The 17,335-nt window shown below is 31.3% G+C and overlaps 1 protein-coding gene across 8 annotated transcripts in view; it reads left to right on the top strand.

Annotated features, from left to right (window-relative positions):
• LOC145246149 (uncharacterized) overlaps positions 1-17,335 on the top strand; it is a 634,197-nt gene that overhangs the window by 593,310 nt on the left and 23,552 nt on the right. For 4 of the 8 annotated variants that reach the window (XM_080107997.1, XM_080108001.1, XM_080107999.1 and 1 more), the window contains one exon: positions 15,689-15,727. The exons of the other annotated variants lie outside the window; for them this stretch is intronic. In XM_080107997.1, the coding sequence (XP_079964123.1) occupies positions 15,689-15,727 (39 nt within the window). The remainder of the gene's footprint in view (positions 1-15,688; positions 15,728-17,335) is intronic. 8 annotated transcript variants of the gene reach the window in all.

Genomic DNA, 17,335 nt, shown 5'->3' on the forward strand with positions numbered 1-17,335 from the left:
TAGACTATGGAAAGCTGCTAAGATTGGATTGATTGTTGTCATTTACATACTAAAACTGTTAGTGAAGGTATGAACTCACCCCCCCCTAACTATAGATAAAAAAAAAATTGTGTTCGATTTATCATGCACAAAGAATTGTATATGATAAGTATTGTTTTTCAGTATTAAATAAGTAAAAACAGAATTTGAATTGCTACAAACTAAACATTAATTAACCTCATAAAACCTTGGTGGCATTATGTCTCTGATGCACATATTTATTGTTTCTGTAATTTTGTTGAAGATGAATAAGTATGGCAACAGTTGGGTTTTGTTCTTACATATAAAATATGTCGCATGACACAATAAAGCAATACACACATTGCTAAGAACATGCAGTAATATTAGTCTTTCTAGTTTTAACAAATTCAATTTACCAAAATAAAGTACTTTCTCGTCAAAAGGCTTTCATACATTAGATCCATTGCTCTTTCTGCTTTTTGTAAAGTCGTTTATCTCTATCACTGTAATCACTGTTCTGTCTCTACAAATCTACATTTATGACATACTTTGACATATTTTGGCTGTCCCATTTGAGGTTTCTTGATAAAGAGCAAAAACATATTTGTTATTTGATAGCCGCTGTCCCCACCTTTTCTTTTGTTGCAATCTCTTACACAGACGTGATGTTGCTAGTTTGTCTTTTCTATAAATACTCTTATAGCATGTATTCTGTAAAATCATCTGTTCTCTGCTTCCTTTGTTGTAGCTCATTGGTCTATTGGTCTCCATCATTGTTTTCATACCTCATTTTATATAGATTTCTATTCCAATAGCTCCTTTCCAAGAATTGCAAGCTTGCGGAACTCTTCCTGCTATGTTCCTCCTATGTATAGTCTTGGTCTTTTCAAAACTCAGCCTTATAGGCATCTCCTGTCTTTGCGATAACCATCTTCTTGTTAGCTCTTTACATCATTGGCTTCATGCTTTGTCAGAAGCAATTTCTGTAAAAAATATAACAGTTTCTAATGGTAATAAAGTCTTTCATGTGATATGTTTAATATCATTGGTAGCAACAAATATATTAATCATAACAAATAGCAAATGAAAGGTGAATTAAGGATTAAGTAAGCAGGTTTTATTTAATGAAATCGTTTTGCAATAAATTCGTTGTAATTAACAGAAAATCCTTGTGTGTGTGTGTATACTACCATGACGCTGAGCATTATCCCATGGCTTTGGTTGAAGATTAGTATCTAAACCACAACAACATTAACAGTCAATTTGTTATTGTCATTATCATGAGTTACTTTAAAAAAACAAAAAAAACAAAAACATGGACACTTGAAAACTCAAAATCTGGAAGAAACATTGGTGCTAGTTGTTTGAATTGAATTTCAACAGTAACACTTGATTTGTTGTTGGCATCTGTGCAAGATAAATATTATGTTTAAAAAAAAAGATGTACAAATAGCAAATGGACATGTTCAAAGTTTTCTTGCGTGAGTATTGTTTGAAAGAATGAACAAAAACAGACTGCAAATGTAAAACGGTAAATGAATTTGATATTAAGTAATTTCCTTTTTATTTTAAATCTTAAAAATATTAATGAGATCAACCACTGAAAGCTAATACATAGACACACACATACACACATAGACCCCCACACACCCCACACACACACCCACACACACATATCTAAATGGAAGAGAACTTGAATGCCTACTGGACACTATCCTCGAGTGTTTAAAATCTCTCTGACAAGGATTTGTCGGGACAACTTGGCATGAGGATAGTTTTCGCTACAATCAAACTCTGACTAAATATTCAAAATAACCTTTTGTATTTGCAACCCAAATAAGATCTCCTCGGTATAGCTAACCAACACTGGCGTTTATGAGGAATGGTGCATCTTCTCCAAGTGACGTCACTTCAAGTAACAGCACAAAGCTGGGTAATTTACCAGACTAGATGAATTCCTGTCTTGGAATCTGGTGAGACAAAGAGACCACAAGAAAGATATACTATAATACATTTAAATAGTCATTTGGGGAAAAGAAAAATTATGTTCTCAACTTCTTTACGAACTCAATGTTTGAAAGGTAAAGTAGAACTTTAATGGAATATTCGAATATCTATGGATCGCAAATAGAGTTCAAGTGTTAGTTCTAGGAAGGGAGCCCCTTGATTTCTGAGAACTTAGACTGAAGTAAAATGAAACCAAAAAGAGGCTCGCTGTTTGTTTGAATAAGCGGTTTGAGCACTATAAAAGTGGTGGACGAATGTTTGTTTAAAATAGACATTTGTGGGGGTTATTTGTGGGCACCGCTCACATGGATCGATGGGTAGAACTGCTGACTGTCAACGCGATGGTTCTAGGTTCAATCTTCGGCTTGGGAGAGGTGCTAGTCTAGCAGCACTGATAAGTTGTGATACAACGAAACAGTATTGTATGTCGATGACTACAAATATATATATATATATATATTTGTGTGTGTGTTATAAGAAATACATAAATATTTTGAAGCAGAGCAAAAGAAGTGGGGGGGGGCTGCTTTAAATAATAATGTCATTGGTTACTAGTTTCCAATGATTTTACTTTCTTCAATTATGAAAGAGTTTCTGCTGAACTTTCGTAGAATCGGTGCTTCCTACCTACCTTCTCCAATATTCATGGAACAGGAGGAAAGGATGTTTTCAACATTTTTGAGGCAGTTATATTTTCCATCCATTTACTGAAAATGTCAAAAACAAATAATCACTTTGAACAGTAATTATTATTTATTAATGTTACTGATTGTGTGTGTTAATCTAGCCCAAACTTGAAGTCAATCAAATTTCCACTTCACTAAAAATCATTAAATTTTTATATTTTATTTGTAAACAGTGTGTGTGTATATATATATATATATATATAATATATATATATATATATATATACTTCAATTAATGCTGAAAATGTCATTAAAATTGAATAATAATTTGAATTTTGGTAATTTGAAAATAAATAAATAAAAATATAATTGCTTTTATTTTTACAAAATGTATTCTCTTAGCCCCACCGTCACACCTTCTTATAGGTTGTAGGGAGGGGCATGAACCTTTAATACCAACAATGACTCTCAGTAACAAGTGTTATAGATTTAAGGGGTTTGTTTGAGATAGGAATATTTTTGAATTGTACAGAAGAATAAGAATTTTAATTTTCTCATCGTGGGTGGGGACAATCAAATATTCAACCCTTTGAATAATAAGTTTCTGATTTTCTGTCGAATGAAGAATCAGCCAAGTTCTTTGTTGAAGAGTTGAAGAAAGATGGCGCCTTGTTTATCCTTTCCTCATCCACTCTTGTTTTGCTGAAGAAAAGCGGGGGGGGGGGGCTAATTAAATTTAAATCTGAGAGAAGGTGAAATGCCTTCTACAAAAAGCAACAAAACGTTTCTTACCTTTTTAAAGTTCACATTGATTTGTTCATACAGAGAATAACATTTCTTTGCAAGTAGTAGTAGTAGTAGTAATACAGCATTTCTAAAAGACATTTATCATGAAAATAAGATTCGTCGTTTCAAGTGACCAAAATAATCCATACCTTTTCTCCACTGTTGTCAATAACTTGTCAGACTGAGATTCGCAAAATTCTGGTATCAGCAGAAGCTCATAGATACAAACACAATCCGCTAGCAACTTCCAGTTTAATAATAACTATATGGTTAGTTGTCGCCCTTAGTTGCACGGTTCTTATAATCGCTGCTAATGCTTATGTGACACAAGTTACTTCCGTTTGTTCGACACATTAAAAAAAAAAAAAACCCTGAACTCAATCTCTTTGCAAACATGGGTTTTAAGCTCAAGCTACTCTGATTGATGCCTTGGACATCTCGCCATTGTTATCACCAAATGCTTTTTCCAAGGTCAATAGGTTATAATTGTACAAGCTGATGGAATTTTTTTTTAATCGATTTTCACCCCAAACAAGGCACAGTACCTCTTTGAAGTAGGAAACTACTATTGGGGACATAAGTTGCAGGGACATTATGAAGGGAGATGAGCAGCAAGATGTCTGTTCACATTACACTTGAACTTCTGCATGTCAGTACAGTTGGGAAAGCAGGAACCAGAAGGAAGTTCCAAAGTCTAGCAGTTCTGGGGAAGAAACTATTGGAGTAGAAGGCTTTCTTACACCTAGGGATCTTTACTGTGTAGGGGTGGGATTTAGCTGTTTGTCAGGTTTGTCAGAGGTATTTATGTTGAGGGGGGTACCAGTGCTTTTAGTTCATCAGAACATTCACCATCAACGACTAAATCATGTTTGCCATTTAAACATTTACAAACTGTATATTTCATACATAAGTAAAATGTATTGTCATATTTGGCCTGTGTTTGCTATCTATGCAATAAAATAAAATCAAAATGTAGTGATCGTTGCTTTTCAATCTCATTCTCTCATTTTATTCCACGAGTCGGAGGAGGAGTCGGGAGTGAGCAGTCAGTAACTTTTGGAGAAGTTTGATTCAAGTTTTTAGAAATTGACTTTGGAATTGTGTTGGATGTTTTTGGTCAATTTTGAAGCGAGGAGTTCTAGTCAGCAATTCTCTTCAGGAGTTGGATAATGGATGCCAACATTTCCCGTTCCGATTTTGTTGTTTTGTTGGATCTATTGCATTTGTGTATGCTTTGATTCCGTTGGGAAAGGTATGAACATTAACCCTCTCTGGCTATGGGTTAGCAACTTGTGTTTATTGTTTACAATAGAGATTGTGTTTTAGTGTTAAATAATGCATAAAGGGTTGATATGCCATCATAAAACAAATCAACCTGAAATATTTCAGTGTCATATGAATTTACACAAGAGGAAATAAATTTGTGGTGGATGTGTATTTAACTTGCACGATATAAACTTGTGAACTGAAAAGTTGTTTTTTTTATCTTTATGACTTATTGTGGGTTTTTTTATAAGAATTGCGTCAAAATAAACTATTTGATATTTTAGATAATTTAGTATCATTTTATATAAAAAAATATTTCTACTTTCTCCTTTTTTCTTATATATAAACAAAAACTTCAGATGCACTTCATCAAAATGTAAAAAGACATTTTATCGACATATAATCATTATCACTGCTGCCATCATCATCATCATCATCATTATTTGTTTTAACGTTAGTTTTATACACTGATGATTTTCTGTTCAATAAAATAAATTTTTACCTCTGGACTAAATGCATTTGAAGTTTTTACTTAAATTTTGAGAAAAATGAGAAAGTAAAATGTTTTAAAAAGAGTTTCGTGTTATATTTTGAAATTACTATAATATGAAATACATCAGAAGAATGTATTTTTTTTTTTTTTTTTTTTTTGCAATAAAAAAGTATTCAAGAAAATTAAATTCTTTCTTCGTAATTATTTTCATATTACAATGCTTAAAAAAAAATGTTAAAATAATTTGAAGAAGGGTTTATAAAATGTTAAATGATGTCAAAGCATTTTGTTTGAAACGATAGAATGTTGGTAGAGTTAGTTTTTAACTGTTGTTCAACATTTTTTTTTTTTCATGGAAATTGCTCCAGACAGGACATAAAGCCATTTGATGTAAGGAGCTAAAAAAAAAAAAAAAAATACTTCAATGTCAAAAAATTAGCCATTGGATAGGTTCAAACCCAGAAAATTAATTTTTCCTTCTTTGCCAGAAACATTGCTTATGGAATGTGAGGACTAAAGGATAAAATATAAAACGCAAGACTTCCAAGATAGGTAATAAATGTGCAAACAATGCAACAATTCAAGGTGTTCAGCTACTGCATTCTCTTCTATTTAAATTTCTACTAACCTTTTTGCACGTGGCAAAGTATTTAAATTTTATTTGTCCCCTACTCAGCAGAGGTTAAACACAAGGTCAATTGTGGTTTTGAAACGTGAACACGCTAGGATTATTGCACTCTGATTTTGTAGCTATGTTCATGTATGTTAGAGTTATGGGCATTAAAAGGTGCTCAAGTTCCTTGCTGGCGAGATTGTTAGTTTTATGAGTGTTAACATCATCAATTGTTAGAACGGAATAGAATTTAAACCAAAAATTCTTTGCATCAAATGTTTGTTAAAAAAATCTTTTAGTTTTATTTTCAAATCCAAAATATTTAAGAAAATTAATGATTTCTGTTTTCAAAACATGTTTTTTATTGTTACATCAAATGTGTAAAATTATCAGAAAATTGTTCTGTTCATTGTGTACAAGTTGCAAAATTGATATTTTTTATGGTTATTATTTAACAAAACATTTTAATTGTTAAAATGAAAGAAAAAATTAATTTTAAAAGACAGTATTTGTTTATGGATTTAAAAAGAAAAAAACTCTTAACTCTGTGAGGTATGATCCGAAAATACTTATTTTAAAATGAATGGTTATTATAAAAAAGTTTAAAAATGGATGTCACAAACATTAATGGCATAAATAAGTAGTAGTAGGAGGCAAATGATTGAAGGAGAGGGACGGAAAAACAGATAAAAATAGGTATTTACCTTCTTTTCACTGTGAAAAGATGTGACACAAGGTCAGAAAGGTGGTGATTGGATTCTTAGTCAAATGTTCAGCAATAAACTAATCTGATATAAATCTCACCTGTCTGTTTGTATGTATGTTTGTATGTATGTCTGTTTAAATGTATGTTTGTATGTATGTCTGTTTAAATGTATGTTTGTATGTATGTCTGTTTAAATGTATGTTTGTATGTATGTCTGTTTAAATGTATGTTTGTATGTATGTCTGCCTAAAACTTTTGAGAGAGACAACGGATTTTCATGAGATCAGTATCGTTTTGAAGCTCAACCCTCTGGACGACAAATATTGAAAAATTGGCCAACAGCATTAATTCCATCACCCTTAACTGGGCACTTTTCTACAGGGAGGGGTCGCTTTTTTCGCCGATATTTTCGAAAGTCATCCCCTCTTTTCGATTGTATAGCCTTAATTTAAACATATGTCACTTCTGGTTTGGCGATGAACGCAATAGCAAAGACATCACTTTGTTTTTTATTTTTCATATTCTTTTCCTTCTTTGCGGTACGGGTTCGAGCCTGCCTGCCTGACACCACTTTTTTTTTTTTTCAACACACACCTTCAAACACCCAGGCAACGCCGGGCACGTCTCATGTAAAAGAGAGAAAGCAAAGCCTGGGTGAAGGGGTCCTCTAAAACTGCCCAAAACCATACCTCAGCCCAACATATGCAAGATCCTTTTCTACTCAAAAATGGGCTGTTAGGCTGATTGTCGAAGGCGTATCCTTGATGAGTATGAAAAGAACAAATGATTATTAAGAAAGAAATGTATATTTGAAAATGGTTGGCATCATAAAGGATGGATTGTAGCTTTTGTTACTTGTTTAAATAGTAAAGCTCATATTATGATATCATTTCTCTGGCTATTTTAGATGCAGTGTGCACGGTGACAAGCACGAACACCAGTGTTTTAGTATAATATATGGGCTATAATATTAAAATATATAGATTATAATATAGGTTAGCTCACGGCTATTGTACAAAAGAAGAGATCTGATTATGCTGAACAAGGTTTCTATGATCCCATCTTTTGCCTTTTCTGCAACAGAGAAATCTTTGAAAGACATGAGAAGCATTAATAATAATACTGTCTCGTATCCGTAGTCTCGCTGATTTGACTATTGTGTAGTACCCTGTCTTGCTGCAGGTGGATTGGGTTAGAGAGTATGCATTTTGCTATGAATGGTAAGGAAGAATTCAAATAAGACATCCCAGAATCCCATAAAGGAATAATCAGGCTCAGTCTTTGATGCTGAGGGCTGTTCTTTCTTAATAGTGGAAGAGTTGAGGTGTGTAGGGTTTCTACCCACTTTCTCTCTCTCTCCCTTTTTGTTTCTCTCTGTGCCTCATGACACAAAAAGAAAAGTACATCGTAAAAATTGTGGGGAGAGAGACATTTGTGAATACTATTAAACAAGGTTTTGCAATAAATATTAATAAAAAATAATTATTTTAACCATCTCTCTTGTTCCACCAAGCCTCTCTCTCTCTCTCTCTCTCTCTCTCTCTATATATATATATATATATATATATATATATATATATATATATATATATATATACACATACACACACACACACACACTGGTTGGTTGCAAATCAATAACCAAAGAAAAGAATCCATCTGCAATCATAATTAAAAAAAAAAAAAAAAATTACTTTGTTTATATTTTCTTTACTGACTTTCTCATGATTCGCAACCCTAGAATAAAAAATATTGCCTTTAAATTATTTGGAGACGACCAGATGCTAATAAAAAAACAAAACAAAACATTATTTCGAAATTTAAAAAAAAAAAGAAAAAATAAGGTGCTTGACAATTAAGAATGGCAATTCAAAAACATGAAAAACTCATTTAAAAGATAATCAGGGAAACCGTTACTCCAAAACAACATCTGATACCAAATTGGAAGGGTCTCATGCCACCATCTTAGATTTGACTGTTAGAGCCAAAATCGTCGATATTTTTTTTATTTCAAACTCAAAACTGGACAAAATTCTAATAAAATTGAGCTTGTTATTTGAAACAATTTGCATGATTTTTTGAAGGATAGAAACCTTAAATAAATATATATTTTTAGATAAACTCAGGAATTATATTACACCCTTGTTATGTAAAACAAAAAAAACGCAAATATTACTTTTAACCCACAAACATCTAAATCATAATTATGCCCCCTTAGAATTCTTTAATTTTTTTTTTTTTTACTTTTCTCTAACGTTTTTGTAGCTGACTGCGTAATAAGTCAAAGAATTGTATGCACAAAGAAAAAAAAAAGGCGAAAAGAAATGCATTCATACATAACTTCATTATATCAATAACGACTGGAAAATCTTTATTGAAATCCTATAACATTTCAATACAATTTGTATCGTCTTTAGATATATGAGAAACTGGAGAAAAACGTTTTTTTACATTGACGTAAATATAACAAATGAATAGAAGATAGTAAAAATGAAATACAAAAATAGATTCATTGTAAGAAATTGATGCTTCATAACAAATTTTTCAGCAATTTTTTTTTGGCTTGAACATTTTTTTAAAAATTCTTGCTATACATTTACGTATTTGTGATTTATTTTTTAAATCGATCAGTGGGGGAGGGGTGTGCAAATATTCACAAACTCTTAGAATCTCAATTCATAACAAATAGTTTTATAAAATATGTTGTTATTTTGCCTGCCTCTGTTTCAGGTTACAGTAACACAAAACAATGCACCCGAATGTCAACATAATGAATATTTTGTAATACCATAGTTTCGTACAGGGACATATAAGATGGTGATCAAATAAAATTTTATCCTACTCTAAATTTATTATACAACGGTGTTATATTTCAATAATGCCAAATAAAACAATGGAAGTAGCATATTTATTAATGTGTACCTTTGTCATGTAATTAACCTGTCTTATATAGCTCGTGTGGTAGAGAATCAGACTGCACATCTTACAGTCTCCTTTTCAATTTCCACTCTTGCCAACTACGCTTTTATTTTTTTTTGTTGTTTTTTGAAGATCTATTAATACATTTAAAACTGTAAAACTTTGTTTAGGGGCTTACTTTGAAAGCCGTCTTTTAAATAGACTATTGCATTATCATACTTTTTGATTATGATAGCTTGGTCTTGGAGGATTAGATTGGGCTACTGTTCTGGAGAGATGGAGAAAAATTATAGATTATTTGGGTGATCCACAAATCTTAGCGAAATTAGCATAAATAAAAATGTTTTTTTTTCATGGCTGTTATAATAAAACATGAGTTTTTTTTTTTTTTTTTTTTTTTTGTTTTGTTTTTTTAATTATAAAAAATATTTAAGAACCCAATTAATGCTTAATAATTAATTACTAAATCTGGAGAAGAGTAAGACGTGTGTGGTGGTGGGGGTCACATTAATTATCTGGTATTAAATCTGATCCATGTGCACTTTTATTTTGGTAAAAGTGATACTGTTGTCCTATCGCATACACTTTGGGTGAATTAAGAAGTTTCTAGGGAATATTGACTTTACGTCACATCTAGATTTAAATTAAATAAATGAGAAACTGGTTGTCACCACAAATAAAATGTAAAATCCTCAATTGTTTTTATGTTTTCCAACAATTTAAAATCAGTTTCTTTTGCTGCTCATCTTTTTCTTCCTTGAACTAATGATTTTAAAATCTTGATTAAATTCTTTTAATGAAATTTTTTTATTAAATATTTCTGCTTTCTTTACTATGATATAATATGAACCCAATTCAATTAGGATATTGATTTAAGCAGTTATCGATTTCAAACTTATTTGATTGTTAAAAATATGTTTTTATACATGGATTTTATTTACAGGACCATTAACAAACCAATTCATATGTCAGTGATTCTTATTTTTGTTTATTTTCATTGACTTTTTTTAAATTAAAAAAATTTCTAAAAATGTTTTTTGTTTTTCCAAGATTGCACACTTGTTAAACCTGCACTGAGAATTATGAATTTTTATTGAGTTTATTTATTCATCCATTATAATTATAATTATTATAATTATTATATTAAAATATTTTGTAACAAAAGAAAAATTCATGGAAATGTTTATATTTCATTTTCAGGAAATGTGAAAGCTCATTGTTTGTAGTTTTCCTTTATAAAAAGAACAAAAACAAAAAAAAAAGTATAAAAAATTTGTCAACATTTGAGATGATTTCATAGACAAATATTCATGTTAATTCGAAAAATGCATTTACTATATTTACAGGCATACAATTTGATCATTACCTTTAAATAAACTTGAAAATGTCCCCTGCCTTTTCATAGGTAACCTCTTGAAATTTGAAACTTCATTAATGCCTGAAAATTTGGTAAATTCTGTAAAAAGGAGAAGGATCAGCCATCAGTTTCTTTTTCATAGTTCACAACAAATGACTGACAGAAATGCACACACAATAAACACCACCAGGTTAGATTCAATGCACCATTTTATTACATGTCAACTGTTGCTGTTTGCACTTTGCATACACATATATACATGCTTACATGCAACTGCAATTCTATTATGAAACTAAAGGAGCTGATGCCAGATGGTCTCCAAGACGGTTCATATAAGAACAATGCAACTGACACAAAATTAATTGTACTAAAAAGTAAAAGACACTTCTGCAAATTGGATTTTTTTAAAATGAAATTATCAATATTCATGTAAATGTCTAAACATGTTTAAATAGAAAATTTAAACTGCAATATGTCTGATGTTTTATTTCGTTAATATTTTAATCTGCTGCTCATGGGAAGGAGGTGCATGATTGGTTTAGTGGATACTGGTACAGACTATAGGATCAGCTGTCTGTTGTTCAAGTATGCACAGATCTATGGTAGTCATTTACACATTAATACTGTTGAGAAAGGTATGAACTCCATGCTTTTCCTCTAACCATGAGCAAAATAGCAGTATGTGTTCGATTAATGATCTACAATAGTTAATGTGCATTGGCATTACTGTGCCTAGAAATGGTTGATATGCCATAATACAAGCCAATATAGATGGAAGATTCTTATGGTTATCCTCCCACACCTGCAGCTCAAAAACTAGAATACATATAAAATGTTTACTTGTATTGCTTTCAGTGATATGCTCACTTGTTCAGTTTTCTTCTTGAAATCTACAAAAACTAAAAGCTAAACCTCAGTTCACCTTTGGTGATCAACTACTCTCAGTCAGGCATTCTAATTGGCTACAAAATAGAGGAATGCCTGAAAGAAAGACTATCCCCTATTGAACATTGCCATACTCTTTGAAAATGTCTCTACCTCTCAAATAACAGATTATATGAAACAAAAAACAGCAAACAAATCACTTCCATCTTTTATGGGAAAAACGGAAGACAAATAACTTTTAGAAAGTTATCAAGCTGAATCTATAAATGGATAGCACAAATCCCCTGCCATGTTGATGTGCAGTAAAATCCCCCTCAAAATTCCAATTTTACAAAAAATCGAATCGGTAGTGATTAAATGTTTTTTAACAACTGTACTGATCCATCAATGCTATTAAACTAATTGTTACACAAACTCCATTGCTGGTTGTAAAGAATTCTGAGGGTCGTCACAATACTTGGCATTTGATTGTCTCATCAATGTTCACCTGCCGATATTCATACACACAAAACGCTATTGTACATTGTTTTATCTGACACGCCTGTTTCATTATTACCTGTTATTATTACCTGTTATTATTGCTGTTTGCACTGCCTTTTTTTATTCAAAGGCAAATGAATTTTGTTCTATTAACAATTTCTGTTCAAATGTTGAATGCATGTATTTTTAGAATAGAGTGGTGTTGCTGTTTGCAACACTGCAATTACTAAAAGCATCGTTTGTGATGACTTTTTCATATGGAAAAAGTTTCAAGCATTTTGTTTTAAAGACACTCTTATTAACAATGGATTCTTACCCTGTTTATGTTCCCTCGTTAAGAGGGTAAAATAAAATTGGAAATATTGTCAAAGGCAAAAAAAAATCTTGAGTTCTTATATAATATCGGCCACAAGTGAAAATTGCGTTCCAATTAAAAACTATTCGATACCATGCAAAAATATGTATCTTCACTAAAAATGAGAAAAAAAATGATTGAATAGAATTTTAGTTAAAAGTAAAAATCAAATTTATTGTAAATTGCAGATTTATTTTCTATAATATAAACCTCACCTGTCTGTTTAAATGTATGTATGTTTGCCTAAAACTTTCGACAGAGGCTATGGTTTTCACGAGATCAGTATCGTTTTAAAGCTCGACCCTCCGAATGGCAAATATCGAAAAATTGGCTAAAAATATTAATTCTCACACCCTCAACTGGGCACTTTTGTCACTTCCGGTTTGGCGATGGGTGCAAGAACAAAGACGTCACATTTTTTTTTTTTTTTTTTTTTACATTCTTTTCCTCCTTTGCAATACGGGTTCGAGCCTGCCTGCCTACTACCCTTTTTGTTTTTTTTTTTTTGATCAACACACACCCTCCGAAAACCCGGGCAACGCCGGGTACCCAGACTAGTATTACGTATTTCATTTTTACTTGCTTCAATGAAAGACTGAGTTATCTTCCCTAATTTGCAAGTACTTTAGCTCTTGTCAAAAGTGGATCTGAAAAATATGATGAAATTGATTAAAAAATTTTTTTTCTAATTTTTAGTGAGGATACTTATTTCTGCATGATGTATAAGTACATTGTTTTCACTTGCAATGTGATTTTCACTTGTCACCAACACTATATTAGAACCAAACCTTGAAATGAATTTTCACTACCTTAAGAGATAAGATAAAAAGAAATGTCTAATTTATGTTTAAGGGAATGCTTCGAACCTGCTCTTGGTTTATCAAGTCAGCAAGACATCCAATCAAAATTTTTGATGTTTCTGATACATCCACAGAGCCTTTTTTTTTAATTTTTAATTTGGGAGTTGAAACAAATTTAGAAAACAGCAGTGTAGAATGCATCGCAGAACGGTTGATGACTATCTGTGCGAGTTTATGTAGAGATGCAGATGTAAAGGAAACAATTTTTTAATGTAAATACTCAATAAAATGAATGGTTATAACATGTTTTGAAATGAAACTCAGGTTTTAAATTGTTTGAAAAAAAATTTAATCAATTTTTTAATCTATATTCTACTGAACGTTCCTCTGCCTTGATAGTTACAACATTCTTACAATATCTGATTGTTTGTCGAAAGTTATGATAAAAAAGAATAAACTCATCCTGCGCACAACGAAGAAGAAGAAGCGATTGATTTGGCGTGCATTACTTTGCCATTTTTGCTTCTCGTTAAGCTTTGAAAAATCAAGAAAAGAAATCCTTTCTTATTTGATTGGTCCACTTTTTACTACTTGGAAATTAATAACGGAACCAAATTTTTATACAATCCTTATGAAAGTTTCATGTGTAAACATGGATTTATAATCCGTCTCTAAAACCTTTCCCTACAAGGCAGCCAAAATTGAGGAAAAAGAAGAGCCTGCAATTGTTGATCAGTGGTTCAATCAACTGATTGTTCAACATTATTTTGTTGAGCCATTGTTTTCTATTTTTGATGACATTCGTTATCTGGCTTTCAAGATGGGATCTAAGTGTAGTTTCTGCAGCATTTGAATAAATCAGTCAGTCAGTTATGAGGAAGAGAGGATGACCAATGATCCCTCTTCCTCAAAACATACACACTTTTGATGACCGTGTGCTTAATTTATAAAATTTATTCACCTTATTTTTCTGCAAATAATTCAAAGTGTTGTATCTGTTCTATCAGAAGATAAGTATTTCTAAATTATTGCATTTTTTTTTTCTTTTTTTACTTTTGTTTTGAATCCAAAGTACTTCTACTTGAGGAGCTGGATTTTTTCCGCGCATTAAAAACTGATCCTGTGTTTAACTTTGGATATATGGGAAGACGAGAGAAGATATTGAGTTGACAATGATTGAAGAAGGCTTACCATTTCTACCTATTATTATTATTATTATTATTATTATTATTATTATTATTATTATTATTATTATTATAATAATAATAATAATAATAATAATAATAATAATAATACAACAACAACAACAACAAGAACATAAAAATTTACAGTATTTAATTTCTGCTTGATTCAATCTCCATAAATTAGATCAGTCTGAAAGATCATCAATATTAAGAGATGCAGAGAATGCAATGGAAATTACAGTTTGTGATGTTAACTTCTCAACAACTTTATTATCTGACCTTAACTTGTAAATGTCTGATGAGAAAGTTATTAATTCTAAACAAAAGAATTTCACCTTGTTTGGTTATACATCAAATAAAGGAAGAGCTTTTTTAGTTTTATGAAGTTGCTTTAACATTTCACTGGAAAACAAACTTGAGAAAATTCAATTCCACTATTATTGAGTGGTTCAAAAATATAAAGGCATTCATTGGCATATGGAGCAATTAACTTCGTTAAGAAGGATGAGTTGGGAAGAACAGAGAGTTAAGTATTTAGCAACTGAGAAAACACATTAAAGTTAAGGGGCAGTAATGAATTATAGTATCGGTGAAAAGGGGCGCTGTCAATTTCTGTTTAAATTATGAGCTATTTTGGCTATTTTGGTAATAGAGGGCAAGACTTTTTATGTTCGGCTGATTTCAGAGTTTAGTGATGCTGCAATGACATGTCCATTGTTAAGTGGATTGATAATGTTGAGCATTCCTGGCATTGAATAAATAGAAATTGACAACCCTTCTTTTTACTGACACTGTAATTTATACTAAGTCTTTGTTCTCTCAGCTATCAAATACTCAAGTTGTTGTTCTCTCTAAGTCTTCGTTTTTAATGCAACTAATTCCTTCATATGCAAATTAATCCCTTTAGATTTTTAAACTGCACATTATTTTTTCCACCCCGTATTAGTAATTAGAAAATTTTAAATGTAAAATGAATTAAATTTTAATCTTCCTTACTTCAGCAGTTTGACCACTGTTTTAGCAATGTTTTTTTTATACCTGTGTTTCTTATTGACCTCCATAACAAAATGAAACAAAAGAGAAAAGTGGTCAACAGCAGCACTCCAACTGGTCAACTGCTGAACCTTTGACAATGTTGATGTTGTATATTTTCCGTTGATCTATGTAATGTTGATGTTGTGTTGTTCTTTTCCACTCGGCTTCCAATGTAGGACCCCGCCCAACAGACCACCGGCTCTGATCCGTCTCAGGTAACACCAATACACAGTGCCCCACTAATGCTACTGCGAATCACACTTCAGACTGTGGTTCAGCCACTAGTTCAGCCATTTTTATTGATATTTATTTGGATTTCGTGTGTTAACCTTTTTATTTTAATACTTGACTTAAGGACACCTTGTAAATCGAATAAAAATATATTTATTACTGGGAAAGATTTTTATTAGTATTTGTTATGTTTTATTAACCCTGATCTTTAAGTGGCTTTCTGTCCTGATAAGTGATGACCTTTCAGTAAAAAAAATTTTTTTTTAATTTCATTGATATGACATCGTTTTATTGTCTCATCTTTTTTCTTTTTTTTTTTTTTTTACAATAAATAAATTTATTTTGGTTTGATCCCCAACATTTAATGAAATAGATTTCACTTTTTTTTATTTTATTTTATTTATTTATTTTTTTTTTTAACTCTTATAAAAATATTCTAATGAAGCGATTTCCTTTTTATGGAGTAAAAAAAAAAAAAATGTTCATGCGAAGAAGGTGTAATCATATTATACACAGGCGTTAAGTTTGATTTATCCAAAACATAAGCGAAGATAAAATGTGCCTACAACAAATTACAATTCCACAAGTTTAGGTGATATTACATGATCAGTGTTGCGACAGTTAATGTCATCGATCGTTGAAAGTAAATAAACTGCAGTAAGATTTTATGAACCTGCAAAGATGAAGAAAACGTTTTATACCCTGTTCAGTGGCACCCATAGTGACAGCATCACCTTAGCCACTGAAACAGTTTTACCACACCTGTTGGTTATTAACGAAAACGGGGTATCGCATGTGTGATCACGCATCAGTAACAATCACTTCCTACACAGATTGCACGAACATGAACCACTAGCGTTTGTAGGTATAAAAAAAAATTAACAAAAAATTAAGCCCTTTTAAGAAATAAAAGTTGAACCCTCTTTAGGGAATTAAGAACTTTAACGTAAAAGTAACATTTTGATTTATGGTTGTGGAATACTTTCATGACTGTTTATTATGTATGTCTACTGATTTAGTATGTATAGACGCTTAATTTCCTTCAATTCTTGTGTTGGTTGCCAGTAGTCTGGAGGTAAGGTAGCTAACCTGAGAAGTTAAGGGTAACTTTGTGACTGGATTTGAATCTCATGACCAACAGTAAACCCTTTCCTACACTGATGATTGCATGAGCATGAGACACTAAAGTTTGTAGGTCAAAAAATAATATTTATTTAAAGAAAAAAATATATATTTCCATAGTTTATTTAAAATGTACATATTTATTAAAGTATATGTTTCTTATAATATAGTTTAAATTGTTACAGATGATAAGCTCAATGAAGGTATATTTCAAGCTTCAGAGCATATATAGTGGTGCGTTATATTCGAATGACCAAAAAAACAGAATCAGTTCGCAATTATTACTTTTTTTCTTTTTTCTTTTTTTCATAAAAATTATATTTTTTACAAAGTGCATCACGTTTTTCATTGTATTGAAGCGAGATACGATCCATTGTGTCATCATTATTACAAAACATGTGTCAAGCAATTATGAAAAAAATACAGGCGTTCACTTATAAGTATAATGGCTTTGAACAAAATATCATGAT

Source organism: Euprymna scolopes, chromosome 23 (genome assembly GCF_053919585.1).
Source record: "Euprymna scolopes isolate OS-2025 chromosome 23, ASM5391958v1, whole genome shotgun sequence".
NCBI classification, from domain to species: domain Eukaryota; kingdom Metazoa; phylum Mollusca; class Cephalopoda; order Sepiida; family Sepiolidae; genus Euprymna; species Euprymna scolopes.